General features: G+C 47.1%; 1 protein-coding gene across 1 annotated transcript in view; it reads left to right on the plus strand.

Annotated features, from left to right (window-relative positions):
* Window positions 1-10763: 10763 nt before the first annotated feature.
* SLC15A4 (solute carrier family 15 member 4) overlaps window positions 10764-18237 on the plus strand; it is a 28836-nt gene continuing 21362 nt past the window's right edge. Inside the window, exon 1 of the mRNA XM_010347674.3 lies at window positions 10764-11359. Within this exon, the coding sequence (XP_010345976.2) occupies window positions 10814-11359 (546 nt within the window). The 5' untranslated portion in view covers window positions 10764-10813. The remainder of the gene's footprint in view (window positions 11360-18237) is intronic.

Below are 18237 nucleotides of genomic sequence, written 5' to 3' on the forward strand. Positions count from 1 at the left end.
CTGCCTCCTAGGTTCAAGTGATTCTCCTGCCTTGGCCTCCTGAGTATCTGGGATTACAGGCGTGCGACACCACGCCTGGCTAATTTTTGTATTTTTAGTAGAGATGGGGTTTCACCATGTTGGTCAGCCCGGTCTTGAACTCCTGGCCTCAGGTGACCCGCCCTCCTCAGCCTCCTGAAGTGTTGGGATTACAGGTGTGAGCCACGTGACCGGCTAAGATAAAAGCCATTTTAACTAGGGTGAGACAATTTCACACAGTATTTTTGTTTTGTTTTGTTTGAGATAGAGTCTCACTCTGTTGCCCAGGCTGGAATGCAGTGGCATGACCTCAGCTCACTACAACCTCCACTCCCAGGTTCAAGCAATTCTGCTGCCTCAGCCTCCCAAGTAGCTGGCATTACAGGTGCACACCACCATGGCCAGCTAATTTTTGTATTTTTAGTAGAGACAGGGTTTTACCACGTTGGCCAGGCTGGTCTTGAACACCAGACCTCAAGTGATCTGGCTGCCTTGGCCTCCCAAAGTGCTAGAATTACAGGCATGAGCAACCATGCCCAGCCTCACTGTAGTTTTGATTTGCAATTCTCTGATGATCAACAATTTTGAGCATGTTTTCATGTACCTGTTTGCCATTTGTGTGTCTTCTCTTGAGAAATGTCTTTTCAGATCTTCTGCCCATTTTAAAAATCAGATTAGAATTTTTCCTGTTGAGTAATTTGTGTTGTTTATACATTCTGGTTATTAATCTCTTGTCAGATGGGAAGTCTGCAAATACTGCCTCCCATCCCGTGGGCTCTCTTCACTTCGCTGATTGTCTCCTCTGCTGTGAAGAAGCTTTTAAATTCAATGTGACCCCGTTTGTCTATTTTTACTTTGGCTGCCTTTGCCTGTAGTGTTTTACTCAAGAAACAGTTGTCCAGACCAATGTCCTGGAGGACTTCCCCATTTTTTTTTTTTTTTTTTTTTTTTGGAGACAGAGTCTCAGTCTCTTGCCCAGGCTAAACTGCAGTGGTGTGATCTTGGCTCATTGCAGTCTCCACCTTCCAGGTTCAAGCGATTCTTCTGCCCAAGCCTCCAGAGTAGCTGGGATTACAGGCACCCACCACCATGCCCAGCTACATTTTGTATTATTAGCAGAGACAAGGTTTCACTATGTTGGCCAGGCTGGTCCTGAACTCCTGACCTGAAGTGATCCACCCACCTCGGCCCCCCACACTGCTGGGATTATAGGCATGAGTCACGACTCCTGGCCTCCCCAGTGTTTTCTTGTCATAGATTCATAGTTTCAGGTCTTAGGTTTCAGTCTTTAATCTATTTTGATTTGATTTTTATACAAAGCTGGTTGGAACTTTTTCTATCACAAGTGACAGAATGTCACATTTGCTTAACCCAAAAGAGAATTTATGGACTCACAATTAAAATGTCTACTTCTAAAGAAAAAGCTACTTCTAGCTATGATCAGAACCAAGACCTGCAAACTGTCTCTTTTTTTTCTTTTGTCTGTCACACAGGCTGGACTGCATCGGCACCATCTCGGCTCACTAGAACCTCTACCTCCCGGGTTCAAGCGATTCTCCTGCTTCAGCCTACAAAGTAGTTGAGACCACAGGCACATGCCACCATTAGCCTCACTTTTTGTATTTTAGTAGAGACAGGGTTTCACCATGTTGGCCAAGCTGGTCTCGAACTCCTGACCTCACGTGATCCATTCACCTCAGCCTCCGAAATGGTGGGATTTAAACTGTCTTTTTAAAACAAGTGCTTCCCTCATCTCTATCTCCTTCTGGAATGCTTAGTTCTCTGACTTCACAAGATGTTCTCTGGCAACTCCAAGCTTATATCTCTTTAATGTCAGACTCAATAGAAAAGAGAATCACTTCTTCCTGCTCATTCCAGAATACATTCTGGGATTAGCTTTGACCAACTTGATCACATGTCCATCTCTGAACCAATTACTTTATTTTTATTATTTTATTTTGAGATAGAGTGTTACCCTGTTGCCCAGGCTGGAGTGCAGTGGCATGAGCTCGGCTCACTGCAACCTCTGCCTCCTGGCTTTAAGCGATTCTCCTGGGTCAGCCTCTCTGGTAGCGGGATTACAGGTGTGTGCCACCATGCCCAGATAATTTTTATATTTTTAGTAGAGACAGGTTTTCACCATGTTGGCCAGGCTGGTCTCAAACTCCTGACCTCAGGTGATCCATTTACCTCGGCCTCTGAAAGTGCTGGGATTATAGGCGTGAGCCACCGTGCCTGGCCTGAAGTAATTAATTTAGCTCAATAGATGGGATCCTGCTGATTGGACAGGCGTAGGTCAAATGCCCACTCTTAGGCTGGGGGATCCAGCTGCCCTACCTAAATCACAGGGAGCATTGATTAGCTAAGGAAAATCAAGGCGCAGTCACCAGAAGGGAGAATGGATGTTGAATAGGACCCAACAACAGCTGTCCTCGAAACAGCCTGCCGCTCACTGTGCCAATTTTATTCACTGGATGTTTATCTTTTCATAATATTCTTTAGAGCTTGTTATAAAATAAGAACATTAACTTTCTCGAGGTTGAGGCAGGAGAATTGTTTGAACCCGGGAGGTGTTCAAACAGAGAGAGACTCCGTCTCAAAAAAAGAAAAAGAACATTTACTTTGTCTTAGTTATAATACTTCAATTTTTTTCTTAGTTTGTGTGCTGTTAACAGCAATTATTATCTTTTATACACATACGTTTTAAATATTTATGTAGTCAAATTAATTTTTCCTACATGCCTTCTGCCTTTAGTGTTCAGCTTAAGAAGGCATTTTCACTCGAAGATTATATATTTGCCAATATTTTCTCCTAGTGCTTTTATATTTTCGGTTTATTTTAATATTTAATCCATCTGGAATTTATGTTGGTACAAAATATGAGGCCTATCTTCCCCCATGTTTAGTGATTCATTCCAACATAATTTGTTTAACAATGCATCCTTTCCCCATGAATTGCTGATACTTTCTTTTTTTTTTTTTTTTTTTGAGATTGTGCAGTGGCACAATCTGGGCTCACTGTGACCTCCTCCTCCCAAGTTCAAGCAATTCTCCCACCTCAGTGTCCCAAGTAGTAACTGGGATTATAGACAAACAATTCTCCCACCTCAGCTTCCCGAGTAGTAGCTGGGATTACAGGTCTGTGTTATCATGCCAGGTTAATTTTTGTATTTTTAGTAGAGATGGGGTATCACCATGTTGACCAAGCTGGTTTCAAGCTCCTGACCTCAGGTTATCTGCCTGCCTTTGCCTCCCAGAGTGTCAGGACTACAGGCGTGACCACTACACCTCACCAGATCCCTTTATTATCGTATACTGAGATTTGTCTTTTTTTGCTTGCTTACTTATTTATTTGAGATGGAGTCTTGCTCTGTTGCCCAGGCTGTAGTGCAGTTGTGTGATCTCAGCTCACTGCAACCTCTGCCTCTCAGGTTCAAGCATTTCTCCTGCTTCAGCCTCCTGAGTAGCTGGGATTACAGATGCCTGTCACCACGCCCAGCTGATTTTTGTATTTTCAGTAGAGACAGGATTTCACCATGTTGTCCAGCCTGGTCTGGAACTCCTGACCCCAAGTGATCTGCCCAGCTTGGCTTCCCAAAGTGCTGGGATTACAGGCATGAGCCACCATGCCAGGCAGCCTTTCATTATTATTATTATTATTATTTTTGAGACGGAGTTTCACTCTTGTTGCCCAGGCTAAAGTGCAATGGCACGATCTCAACTCACTGCAACCTCTGCCTCTCGGGTTCAAGCAATTCTCCTGCCTCAGCTTCCTGAATAGCTGGGATTACAGGCACCTGATACCATGCCCGGCTGATTTTTGTATTTTTAGTAGAGATGGGGTTTCACCATCTTGGCCAGGCTGGTCTTGCACTCTTGACCTCATGATCTACTCATCTCAGCCTCCCAAAGTGCTGGGATTACAGGCGTGAGTCACTGCGCCTAGCCCATTATTATTTTTAATTGACATGATAATTGTACATAATTATGGGGCATAGGGTAGGATTTTGAAACATATACTCCTATGAGAACTTCTTTAGCTTCCACGTGAGTGAGAACCTGTGCTCTGTACCTCTCTGTGCCTGGTTTATTTCACTGCATACAATGAGTGATTTTATGTTAGTGCTTCAGCTTGTTCTTTGTATTTATCTTCACTGACCTTTCCTGTGAGGCCTAACCTAGAAAACAAGTACACTTATAATTACCAATTAACTATTAAAGTATTACAATTTAGGCTAAGATTGCTTTAAGGAGTTGTGAAAGTAGTGGCTAAAATAGGATATTAGGTGTGGTCACACCATCTTGCACTTCTTGCTATAGAAGAAAGCAGAAGTTCATTTTCTTTCACTTTCTCTCTCTCTCTCTCTCTCTCTCTCTCTCTCTCTCTTCACCTCCTTGCTTCTGTTGGCTAAGTCCAACTTTTGCAAATGTCTTGGGGTTTTTTTCAACATAGGAGGAAAAGTACCCAAGAAATAGACATTGCTATGCACAAGCGTCAAATAAAATGAGTGCCTGAAACAAGTCAAACCAAAACCAGCTCCCTGACCATACATTCCCACATCCTCTGTCAAAATAAACGCAAGTCACCCTGGGAGCTGAATTGGTTAAGACTAAAAGTAAGTTAGTGTGGCTTTGGTTTAGGCTCAGGGATTGAACACCTGATTCTATTCTGTTGGTTGCCTGTGTTTTTACTGATTTTGCTTTTTATACCTTCTGCTTCTAACAGGATTATTTGTAGCCAGAAAGAATGGCTGCAGCAGCGACTCCTTGAAGTAAATAGAATTTATGACAACTGTTACCCAAGGAGATTCGGAAGACGTATGACATGGCCTGTGGCTGCGCCATGGCTAACGACTTAGACCGTGGCCGGATGCACGAAGATGAAGATGAGGGGGGCCTATCAGAGTCCCTTCCTAGGGAACTGGGAAACCGGAGAAGCTGAAGCACTGGCCGTCAGTGGTGCAGCTGAGCTGAGCTGAGGCTGAGCTGTCGTGACTCAGAGGGCAGGTGTTCAACAGCTGTTTGTTAGGTGGTTGAGTGATGTACAGATGGCACAGAAAGGCTATGATGGCTGCTTGTAAGCCGAAGTTTTGAGGAAGCTGAAACTGTGAGTAAGGAGAGGCAGCTGTCTGGCAGCGAGGCATGGCAACTCAATAGAGATGTGAAACGAGAAGAAGAAACGTCATCAAACAGCCGGAGGAGCCAGGCAATCCCCCGAATGTCCCGTCTCTGATGGTTTTTCAATTCATTGCCTCAAATTGCACCCACTGGAGCTCTGCGCTGGGTGAGGCTCAGGAGACAGGGTGGTACCAGAGAAGGGAGACCCCCCAAGCTTCCAAGTCTAGTCCACACCACAGGCACCTTTGCAAAGAGTGCCCTTGCCCCTCTTCCAGAGGGATCGTGAGGTGAAGAGCCAACAGATAAAAACGTATTTTGGAAGACACAGTTACCTATCCCTTAGATGCCTACTGTATGGGTTAGGTCATTTATTTATTTATTTTAGCTGCAAAGGAGAAACTCATAGGATCACTTTTTGGGGCAGGAGTATATTGCAAGCATACTCAATAAAGAGGGAGGAATCGCCTTACATGAATTTGTCAGTGATACCATCACTGGGGCTCAGCACAGGGGCTGCAAACCCAATCATTACAGGAGCCAGGCGGAAAACTCATGGGTCAGGCATGAGAAAAACATCAGGATGCCCTCTCATGCTTTTAGTTTTTCAATTTTTTGATAGAATTATGAGAGGTGGCTTTTGGCTACACGTAATACAAATAACAGAAAACCTAACAGAGTGCCTTAAACAATGTAAGACTTACCATTATCTCATGCTCCCTGAGTCTTCTGTGCCAGCCACCAAATGAGTCTCATTCTAAGCTGGTTCATATCATGGTTGCCAGCAGCCATCAGGAGCTATTAGAGCCACAGGCTTCCTAACTCATGTCCACTTTGGGAGCACGCAGCTCTATCAGTCATTGCATACCTGTCCTTTCCTCTAGTCTGGCCCTCTAGTCTGACTGGGTCAACTTGCTTCATTTGCCCACTCCTGGACCAGTAACCACAGGCGCCAGGTAAACTTCATGTCCTGAAAGGTTAGAGTCTGCATTCCTCAACTAGTCACCACGAAGCAGCATGTGACTAGTACTGGTGTTGACTAGTTCCATCTGGGAACAAGGATGAAGTCAGGTTCTCCTGAGCTACACGGGAAGCTGGTGGGGGCAGGGGTGGGTTGAGGAAGACAAATACCTGAAGAGAATCAGGATTCTGTTTGAAAAAAAAAAAGACTATGGATGTCGGAAGTCATATCCATTACATTTTAGTATGGAATGGGGTTGCGGGCCAGGTGTGGTGGCTCATGCCTATAATCCCAGCACTTTGGGAGGCCAAGGCACGTGGACCACCTGAGGTCAGGAGTTCAAAACTAACCTGGCCAACATGGTGAAACCCCACCTCTACAAAAAATATAAAAATTAGCCTGGAATGATGGCAAGTACCTGTAATCCCAGCTACTCAGGACACTGAGGCGGGAGAATTGCTTGAACCTGGGAGATGGAGGTTATGGTGAGCCAAGATGGCTCTATTGCATTTCAAACTGGGCAACACAGCAAGACTGTTGATCAAAAAAAAAAAAAAAAAAAAGGATTGCTGATAGAAGTTACTGCAATGATGGTGTGAACTAGACTATGTTGTCCAGTATGGTGGCCAATAGTCACAAACCACTTGAAATCTGGCTAGTGTAAGTAAGGAACATAATTTTTCATTTTATCTACTTTTAACTCATTTGAATAGCCACACATAGGTAGTAGCTCCTGCACTGGACTGTGCGGACATGGAGAATTTTCTCTATGATTAAAAAAATATAAGACAACAGTCGAGGGAGCTTAGGACAGCTAGAAAGTGTCTGCCATCTACAGACAGGGGCTGCTGCTCAGTGTCCGCAGATTGTGGCTATGGGGTGGGCAGTAAATGTGTTTCCATTACATGTTGCTACATAACAAAACACCCCAGAATTTAGTGGCTTAAAAGAACAACCATGTTATTTGTTTATAATTCTGCTATTTGGGCTGAGGCCCAGCAGGGTCTCAGTTCTTCTGCTGGTCTTGCCGGTGGTTATTCCTGTGGCTGCATTTAGTAGCCAGGTCATCTGGGATGCTGAGAATCCCCTCTCCATAGAGTTGCAGACTCCTCCTCAACATATGATGGAAGGTAAGTGGACTTCTAATATCATGGTTCAGGACTCCCCCAGTCACGGAAGTGGAAGGTGTCAGACTTTAAGGCCTGCCCAGACCAGGCCCAGAGACACTTTTGACATATTCTCTTGGTCAAAGCACATCATGGGCCAAGCCCTGTGGCACTGTGATCTGTGAGGAATACATAAATTGAATACTCTGGGGCATGGTTCAAAGTGGTGGGATCCTACTAATGTAACAGGTAATCACAAGTCCAGCATTGCCAGAGCTCATATTTATTTTCCCCAAATAGCAAGGTATCCAAATTTCCACATGAAGCCTTTCAAATTGTAACTGTTAGTTCACTTTCTTTTGGTACCAGCTTTATTGAGACATATTTGCATACTATTTAATTCACTTATTTAAAGTGTAGAATTCAGTGGTTTTTAGTACATTCACAGAGATTTGTACTTCTTCCCCTCCCCTCCCCCAGAACCAGGAAACGGTACTAATCTGCATTGTCTGTATGATTTGCCTGTTACCTATTCCGGCCATTGCATATAAATGTGATCTTGCAATATGTGGTCTTGGTTCCGTTTTTTTTTTCTTCTTTTTTTTAACTTAGCTTTAGTCTTCTTCTCAAATGAGGCAATGCAATTGGATTAGTTTGCTATCATCCAAAAATGGCCAGTGTATTGAGCACTGTTTGGACACTGGGTTATCACGATTCAAGTCATTTTCTTTGCTTTCATTCCATGTTTAATGTTAATTTTATTTGAGACTTTGCCTGGGTGTCAGTGTTATCAGTCTTAGAACAAATATTCAAAGAATCTGTCTCATCTACCAATCATATCTACCACCTGCAAAGTGGAAGCAGCACTGGACTCATAATTACATATATGCCTTTCACTGAAGTTTGCGTACTATTGCTTTCTTACTTTATTTTTTATTTTGAGATAGTCTCACTCTGTCACCCTGTTTGAGTACAGTGGCGTGATCTTGGCTCACTGCAACCTCCACCTCCCAGGCTCAGGCGATTCTTCTGCCTCAGCCTCCTTAGTGGCTGGGATTACAGGTGTGCGCCACTACCGCCTGGCTAATTTTTGTATTTTTAGTAGAGACGGGGTTTCACCATGCTGACCAGGCTGATCTCGAACTCCTGACCTCAAGTGATATGCCTGCCTCAGCCTCCCAAAGTGCTGGGATTACAGGTGTGAGCCACCACGCCACTGCACTCCAGCCTGGGTGACAGGAGCAAAACTCCGTCTCAAAAAAGAAAATTGGGGGGTGTGTGTGTGTGTGTGTGTGTGTGTACATGTTCAAGGACATATATTAGGATCCAATAATAAGTTAGGATCCTACTATATGCCCTTGAACATGTACACATAGACATACACACAAACACATACATATACACATGTATATACACATCTATATATACACATATCCATACACACATATACATATCTGTGTGTGTGTATATATATATATATATATATACACACATACATACGCACATACACACATATATATGAGAACATAAGGAGATTTGCATCATTTACATTCAACAAACGGTCAGTCATTCACTCATTCAGTGAATTTTACACCTATTTATCATTGGCAAGTGCTGTGCTAGCCTCTAGAAGTCTAGTAGTGGCTAAAACAAAGATCTCAGCCATCCCAGCTTTAAAGACAGGCATTCAGTAGTTGCATGGAATAAGCATAAATTATAATGGGTGCTGCGGGAAAAAAGCATAGGGTTCCAAGGCCATAAAAACAGGGGGAGCAGATCTAGTATGGCAGAGTTAGAAAAGTGATATTGGAGCTGACAGCTGGAAGTGATAAGCATCAACAGACAGGTGGCAAAGGCCCAACTTGGGCGTTCAATTATTCTCTAAGTAGACATTTATTAAATATAGTGCCTGCTGTGTGGCAGCACTGTGCTGACCATCAGTCTATCTGTCGGACATTTAAAACAGTTTTTAAAAAGAGAATGCATGCAACTTTGAGACTTACTGGCAGGATGACCTCTCCACATGACCTACTGGCAAGCCAACTTCGCAGGTACTGGCTCCACCGTAGTCTTAGCTGGAGATAAGGATGAAGGAAGAGGTGGTCTTACACGAATTGAATCGTTGCAGCAGCTGTGGGTCCAGATTCCTTTCTTGCTTTTGTTTTTTGTTTTTTGAGACAGGTTTCACTCTGCCACCCAGGCTCAAGTGCAGTGGTGCTGTCACTGCTTAAAGCAGCCTCCACCTCCCAGGCCCAAGTGATCCTCTTGCTTCAGCCTCCCAAAGTGCTGAGATTATAGGCGTGAGCCATCATCCCCGGCCTGGGTCCCAATTTCTGAAGCCATGCTGAGGGCTATTTTTGGACGGCACTCTTTCACCACTTTGTGCCAGGTACTGTGCCAGTGGCAGAGGGCATAGTGAGGAACAAAACACAAGAGAATCCTGCCATCAGGAAGCTTACACCTGTGAACACAAGCAGGTTGATATATGAATATATGAGATAAATGAATAAATTGAAAAACGTAACAGGTAATAAGGAGAAAGAGCAACATGTTGGAGTGGGGTACTAGGGCCTTGGATGGGCTGGTCAAAAAACGTTTCCTGAAGTCAATACGTGGATGGAAGGTTGAAGGACGATGAGAGGCCAGCCACACAACGATGGATGGTTTACGGGCAGTAGTCTCTGGGAAAGTCAGAAACAGGCTTGAGCTTGCCCTGTTCTAAGCCAGTGATTCTTAATCGGGGCGTGTTTGCCCCCAGCGGACCTTTGGCAAAGTCTAGAAAACATGTTCGGTTGTTAACCTGAGGTGGTGGGGGTGGAACTGGGCATAGTGGATACAGAGGCCAAAGCTGCTGCTGAACATTGTGCAACGCACAGGACAGTCCCGTGGCTCAAAATGCCAACGGTGGACCCAGTCGTCTCCAGGGCTGAACCCCAGGGCAGGGGCACGGGGGCAGCTTGAGCAGCCCCGCCTGGAGAGCAGCCTCTGTTTCAGTGTGAGTCTGGGCTGCCTACCGGGCCCCACTGAAGCCCGAAGCGGGCCAGGCTCCCGCTTCTTGTTTAATCTCCCTCGGTCTGACTGCGTGCAGTGGCTCCCGCATGTAATCCCAACACGCTGGGAGGCCGAGACGGGAGGATCGCTCGATGCCAAGAGTTCGAGACCAACGTGGGCAACACAGCTAGACCCCGTCTCAAAACACTGTTTAAACACGGAGGCAGTGGCGAGCGCCTGTGGTCCCAGGTACTCCGGAGGCTGAGGTAGGAGGATCGCTCGAGCCTGGGAGACTGAGGCTGCAATGACGTGTGACCGCAAGACTGCACGCCAGCCTGGGCGAGAGACGGAAACCTTGCCTCAATAAAGCAAGAAGGCACCCTCTGCGGCCAAGCGCCACGACCTCCAGCTCCCGCAGCAAGGCGGTCACCCGGAGAGCCCACCGCCTCCTCCTCGCCCAGTTTCCGGGGCGGGGCCGGAAGTTCCGGCGAGCGCGGCGTTGAGCAGCGGCGAGCCCGCCCAATAGGGACAACCCAAGCCCGGCAGTCTCGCGAGAAGGGCGGCGGCGGTGGGTTCTGGGAGAGGCGACCGGGCGACCGAGAGAGACGGCTGGCGGCGTCGCATGGAGGGCGCGGGGGGCGGTGCGGGCGAGCGGGCGCCGCTGCTGGGCGCGCGGCGGGCGGCCGCGGCGGCGGCGGCGGCAGGGGCGTTCGCCGGCCGGCGCGCGGCGTGCGGGGCCGTGCTGCTGACGGAGCTGCTGGAGCGCGCGGCTTTCTACGGCGTCACGTCCAACCTGGTGCTGTTCCTGAACGGAGAGCCGTTCGGCTGGGAGGGCGCGCAGGCCAGCCAGGCGCTGCTGCTCTTCATGGGCCTCACCTACCTGGGCTCGCCGTTCGGGGGCTGGCTGGCCGACGCGCGGCTGGGCCGGGCGCGCGCCATCCTGCTGAGCCTGGCGCTCTACCTGCTGGGCATGCTGGCCTTCCCGCTGCTGGCCGCGCCCGCCACGCGAGCCGCGCTCTGCGGGACCCTGCGCCCGCGCAACTGCTCCGAGCCCTGCCCCGATGCCGCCGCCCGCCGCTGCGCTCCCGCCACCTTCGCGGGGTTGGCGCTGGTGGGCCTGGGTGTGGCCACCGTCAAGGCCAACATCACGCCTTTCGGCGCGGACCAGGTGAGCCGCGCCCTCGCGCTCTCCCTGTCCCTGTCCAGCCCCAGCTTCTTCCCCTGCTCCCGCCTCTATCCTGCCCCGCCTCGGGACCGCACAGGGAGCCCCTTGCTCCAGGGGGCTTCTGTCTAGTGCAGAGGAAGCCGGAGAACAGGTGGACCAAGGCCGGAGGGACCGGCGTCATAGGTGCTGGAAGGGCTTTGCCGGGGGCGGGTGAAGTCTACACGCACAGTGATGACCACAGTGGCTTCAAAGAAAAGAGGCCGGGCGCGGTGGCTCACGCCTGTAATCCCAGCACTTTGGGAGGCCGAGGCGGGAGGCTCGCTTGGGCCAGGACTTTGAGACCAGGATGGGCAACATAGGGATCCTTGAGCGTACGAGTTGGAGGCTGCAGTGAGCTAGGGTCACAGCACTGCACTCTAGCTTGGGCAACAGAATGAGACCCCATCTCAAAAATAAATAAATACAATTTAAAAATAGACTGGGCGTGGGGGCTCACGCCTGTAATCCCAGCACTTTGGGGGGCCGAGGCGGGCGGATCACCTAAGGTGAGGAGTTCGAGACCAGCCTGGCCAACATGGTGAAACCCTGTATCTACTAAATACAAAAATTAGCCGGGCATGATGGTGTGCGCTGCAGCTACTCTGGAGGCTGAGGCAGGAGAATCGCTTGAACCCAGGAGGTGGAGGTTGCGGTGAGCCAAGATCGCATCACTGCATTCCAAACTGGGCGACAGAGCGAGACCCGATCTCTAAATAAATAAATAGGACCCTCTCTTTGTTCGGGCCGTGTAAATTCAGACCAGAAGGATATGCAAGAGCAGTTGTTGCAGGAGCTTTCCAGATACGGGGACTCGCAGGTGCAGAGGCCTGGGGCCAGGAAGCCAGGGAAGGGGAAGCCCCGTTGTTGCCTTAGCTTCTTTACAAAGAAGGGGAAAACACTCATGCTACGTTTTTGTGGTTTTAAAGGAGTTTTGGGCTAGGTTGGGTAGGAAAGCTCAAATGAAAATGAGTTTGAATCAGGTTAGCATCAAGCTGCCCCCTTGTAACTGTAACTGCCAAGAAGTGAGGGAGGAACCGCTGCAGTCCTTCAGGAGGGGACAGGAAACGGTCACCAGGCATTAGATGCAGAATCAGCAGCCTCTAAGAGCAACAGCAAACAGATCGTTTCAGAAAATCAAAACTAAAGTGGGAAGTGAGGTGGCAGGCTGGGCCGGATCATGTGAGGAGTGTTAGAGCATTTGGATACAGCAGGGAGCTTTACTGGGTTCCAGCAGGGAGTGATAAGATTTATGTCATGTGCAGAGCAGGCGCCGAAGCTGGGGTGGCAGGTCAGGTCTACTTGTTTTTTGAGGATTTGCAAGCTAAGAGTGGCCCTTACGTTTTTAAGGGTCGGAAACAGAATAATCTGACGAGTGAAAATTTTATGAAAATCAAATTTCAGTCTCCATAAATCAAGCATTTTTGGAACGTAGCCCCACATGTTTCTGCTACACAGGCACACTGCTGGGGCTGCTTTCACTAAGCAGTGGCCGAATTGAGTAACTACGATGGAAACTAAATGTCCCATAACAATCAAAATGTGAACTGCTTGCCCAGTCGCAGAAGTGTGCAGATGCTTGTTGTAGAGAATGGGTTGTGTAGGGAGTGGTGACAACAGGGACATTAGGTGGAGTATCTCATAACTAGAGTGGAGGCAGTGGAAGTGGGGTGAAGTGGATGGTGCAGGTAAGCTGTGGAAGTAATACCCCAGGCTGGGTCATCTATAATGTAAAGAGGTTTATTTGGTTTAGGGTTCTGGAGGCTGTACCAGAAGCAGGGTGCCAGCATCTGCTCTGCTGAGGGCCTCTGGAACTGCCAGCTGTGTGGAGATCACATGCACTAGAGGAAGTGAGAGAGAGGGAGGAGGGAGGGGCCAGGCTTGTCAGTGACCTCCCTCATAAGAGAGTTCACTCCTAACTGCCACAGCCCCAAGCCTTTCTTCAGGGATCCATCCCCATGACCCAAACACCAGGCCCCACCAGCAACACTGGGGATCAAATTTCTTCATGAGATTTGGAGGGTCAGACCTTGAAACCAAGGCATGTGAACAGTAGGGAAGGTGACTCCTAGGCTTTTGCACTGATTGTGAGTGCCTGTTTTTTTTGGGAACATTTGCTGAGGGCTTACTATGCACTAGACACAGTTCTCAGTACAGTACTTGGTTAGTCCACGTGACACACATGCTGATACGGTGCCCATTTTACTGATGGGGAAAATGAGGCTTGAGAGGTTAAATCACTGGACCAAAGTTACACAGCTTGTATGTGACTGAGCCAGGATTCAAAGCCTGTCTTTTGAATTTGAGCTGTCACTCTGCCTGTGAAAGGTTATCCCCATTCCAGTCAGACACCTTAGAGCAGGCGTCCCCCTGAGGCCATTTATCTGCCCCCCCCCCCCCCGCACTTCAGGAAGGGGCACCTCTTTCATTGGTGGTCAGTGAGAGGAGCACAGTATGTGGTGGCCCTCCAACGGTCTGAGGGACAGTGAACTGGCCCCCTGCGTAAAAAGTTTGGGGACGCCTGCCTTAGAGTGACGTCAGAAATGATAGTCTTCTGATAGAACAGTGGCATATGCTTACGTACTAGACCAAATATGAACCTCACAGGAGTTATATCCATTTTATTGAGGAAACAGGTACCAAAAGAGATCACTTTCTTGTTGCCTACAGATAGTGAGGGGTCAAGCTGGACATTCATTCTAGTTGGATTCTTTAACTCCTGCACTAAAATGGGCCCAGTGTGCCTGCGTTCCGTGATGATTCTGCGGAGCTGGATCTCAAGGCCCAGGCCCTTGGCCTTGCGATGCCATTGGCTCATGGGTCCACACTGAAGGAATGGGCTGGTAGCACGTTTAAAGACTTCGCCACGTCACACAAGCATACTCAAAAGCTTATGTTATGCCTCTTACTTGTGCCCTTCCCACGTGATCTCATTTAAGCCTCACAACAGTTGATGAGGTATGTGCTGCAGTTACACCTGTTACACAGGGAGCAGAGGCCTGGAGGGTTGGCTCCCAAGGCTGCAGAGCAAGTGCGTAGGGGCCGGTGTGGGGCCCTGGCAGGCTGACTTACAAGCTGGTGCTCTGCAAGAGGTAACAGACAAGTAACTTGTACTTCTTAAAATGAGGAGGAAATGGTGCTGGGTTATCGCAAATGAATCTGACAGAATATCTGCTCTTTCATCCATAATTAAATGTGGATGTTGAGAGGAGATGTGCCTTCTTCCGTAAGATAGCTGGCCTACTGTCTTCCCATGTAACACTCGTGGGAAAACGGAACCATCTGAATGAAAGGCTGCTTGCTAGACCTGGCCGCCCCCGCGTCACGAGCTGAGTGATGGGATCCCAGCTGCTGTCTTGGCCCTTGTTCTTGGATGCTTGGGAGAGTTTGTAGACCACCTGTTAGCTAATAATGTACTGATGTTGCCTTTCTTAGGTGTGGTAATCTCACTTCAGTTAGAAGAATGTCCTTATTTCCAGGGGACTCATGATGAAATTTTGGGGGTGAAATAGGATGCTGCAGCGTATTTGTAAATAGTTCAGCCAGAAGTAGGTTTTTTTTTTTTTTTTTTTTTTTTTTAAACCCATGTCTCACTGTACTACCCAGACTGGGGTGCTGTGGTGTGATCTCAGCTCACTGCAACCTCCGCCTCCCAGGTTCAAGCTATTCTCGTGCCTCAGCCTCCTGAGAAGCCGGGACTACAGGTGCGAGCTACCGCACCTGGCTAATTTTTGTATTTTTAGTAGCGATGGGATCTTATCAGTTTGGCCAGTCTGGCATTACCTCAGGTGAGCCACCGACCTCAACCTCCCCAATTTTTGGGATTACAGGCGTGAGCCACTGCGCTTGGCCAGAAGTATTTTTTGTGTATAGAACAGAGAGTGCTGAGGATCTAAGTCAAGGGTAGAAAAGTGTGCATCTTGTGATTCAACTTTCCTATACATTTGGAATTTTTTTAATGAAAAGAGAATGTCTACTGTTGAATGTTTAAGCTAAATGCAGCATAGGCATACAATGGAATATTTTTCAGCCATAGGAAAAGAAATTAAATACTGATGAGCCTTGAAAACATGACACTGAGTGAAGGAAGCCAGACACAAGGCTTCAGTTGTGTGGTTCCATTTATGCGGAATGTTCAGAAGAGGTGAGTCTGTGGAGACTGGAAGTAGATGAGGGGCTGCCAGGGGCCAGGAGAGGGCGTGGGAGTGACTGAAAGGGGGTAGGCTTGCTGTTGATGTAATGAGAATGTGGGTTTGGATAGCAGTGATGGTTGTACGTCTCAATATATGAAAGACTACTGAATGGCACACTTTTAAAGGGTGAGTTTTGTGATATGTGAGTCATACCTCAGTGGAAAAGCGTCAGGGGGAAGAAGTAGCCTTATGCCAGGGTGCTTGCCCTGTGGCCACGTGGCAGGTCTGCTCCAGGTCCTGCTGCATCATGGCAGGAGGCCTGGCTGGGGAGCCTGAGGTGTGCAGGCTTGAAGCATGCTCTGCTGTGCCCCGGGCTGGAGTTAATTTGTCCCAGTCTGGTCCTTGTCATTTAGAGGAAACCTATTTGTATTTTTAAGGTGCTCTTTATGCTTCTTTGTCACTTACCTCTTCATCTCCCACGTAGAGTCTCTGGGAAACGCTCCGATAGGAGAGATGAATGGGGTCAGGCTGCATAGCTTTGAGGAGGAGGCCTAGTTGGCTTCTGAAAGAGGATGTGTGAGCTGTGCGTCCAAGGTAGATGTATGTTCACGTAAACCGTATCAGGCCCGTATCTTCCCCCAGCACTTCACCTTTTTCAAAGGTCACAGTCATTCTTGGTGGACGGATTATTTGAAATAGTGACCTGAAAGAAGAAAATCTTATTTTACAGATAAGCAGAGCAAATTGTGCATTTTTTTCTAGAGGAAAAACTGACACTCTGTATTTTAAGGAATTCCTCTGTCAGCCAACTGTTTGGCTTGCTGTACACAATTCTGTTCCTGTAGCTTTTCTTCTCCAAATTGATTTTGGTGGTATCTTTTGACCAGTCATGTGAAAACCTTGTTTATCCTTGTAAGCTGCTGCTCACACAGTGACGTCATGCAGCCCATGGGAAGGGAGGCTGAGGCCTGTCCGCCAGGAGCGAGGAAGCATGTGATGTCCCTTCACAGCAGCCAGCTTCCCTTGTTACAAAAATGCCTGGTGTGTGGCTGTTTAAGGCTTAGTAATACTCTTTGGTTTATAAAGTAATTTTGATGGATTATTCTTGGAAGTTGAAACAAATTGACCACAATTACACAGGAAATGAGGATGAAAGTCGTTTTAAGGTTAGGATTTTCCTAGACTATCAGATGCTGAGTTTTCCATGCTTCGTCTGAAGAGGACACAGGTCAGAGACTGGGAACGTGTGCAGGGCCTCTGTGGAGAATGGAAAGGCCCGAGCACCTTTCAGGTGTTAAGACAGTTTGTGTCTCTATTAAGTTTAGATATTATGTTTACTGGCCTTTTTTATGCTTGTCAAAAAATTCCTTTTTGTTTGTTTGTTTTCACACTTGCAGTTTTGTTTTCTCAGTAGCTTTCTCTGCGCACATTTTTCATGTTTCTTCCTGGTCCATGTCTAGTAGTGCATGAGAATTGGTGCCTACTGTTGAGCAATATTTAAATGCATTGTGTCCCAGTGAAGAACTGTCTTACGTCTCAGAAGTTCTCAACTCAAACTTTTTATTCAATAGAGATGTCTGCATTTGGTGTAAGACCTCTGTTCAGTATTGTCATAGATAGAAGAGTTTAAACTTTTGAGAACATGTGATTTTGTTTTAAACTTAGATTTTGAGTTTGAAGTGGTGTTACTATATATATAATTAATTACCTGCCACCACAGTAGCCATGCTTAACCGTTTGGATTTCAAACACATCTCTTTTTGAGGAGCACACTATTGTTTTTTGTTTTGCTCTATTTCCTTTAGAGAGGAGTGCACAATTTTACACCTCTGCTTTTAACTTTTTAAAAATAGAGTTTAGAATAGTATATCAAATATGTGACTGCTAAAAAGATGCATGTGCTTACTGAATACCATATCTTTTTTTTTCTTTTGAGACAGGGTCTCACTGTCACCTAGGCTGGAGTGCAGTGGCGCCATCACAGCTCACTGCAACCTCCCCCCTAGTTCAAGGGATCCTCCCACCTCAGCCTTACAAGTAGCTAAGACTGTAGGTGCATACCACTGCACCTGGCTGATGTTTATAATGTTTTGTAGAGATGGGGGTGTCTCTGCGTTCCCAGTCTGGTCTCAAACTCTTGAACCCAAGTGTTCTGCCTGCCCCGGCTTCCCCAAGTGCTAGGATTCCAGACATGAGCCACCATCTGTGGATCCAGAAACTAGATCTACTATTGGAATAAGAATGTTCTAACTCTTTCATAACCTGTGACTTAAGAATGAGAAGTTTTTAAGACAGCAAGAGAGCCTTTTTATGAGAATCAGCATCAGCCTTTCGTAAGTTTGTTGAAAAGAAATTTAGGAAATGAAACTCACTAGAAATGTCTCCGACGAATACAGGGCTCATTCGCACGGTGTCCTATTTAGAGGTGAAAATCCAGGTGGGCAAAGAAGGCTTCTGGTGTTTCTGCCCCCAAATTACCTGTTTCCAACCTCTTGGACTCCACTGAAGTAGCCTCATGAACTGCATAAGCCTAGATGTTGCATGATTACCTCAGTGCTTTTGTTTGCATCCAGGAAGTCAGTTGATTTTTGAGAAATCCCTACCCTTATCAGAATTTCTCATGATTTCATTTTTAGCCTGTCTAATCTAAAAATAATAGCATGTGGTTTTATCTTTAATCCGTGATTTCTTCTTTGCTTTAAGTTTATCGAG

Source organism: Saimiri boliviensis, chromosome 7, assembly GCF_048565385.1.
Source record: "Saimiri boliviensis isolate mSaiBol1 chromosome 7, mSaiBol1.pri, whole genome shotgun sequence".
Classification (NCBI taxonomy): domain Eukaryota; kingdom Metazoa; phylum Chordata; class Mammalia; order Primates; family Cebidae; genus Saimiri; species Saimiri boliviensis.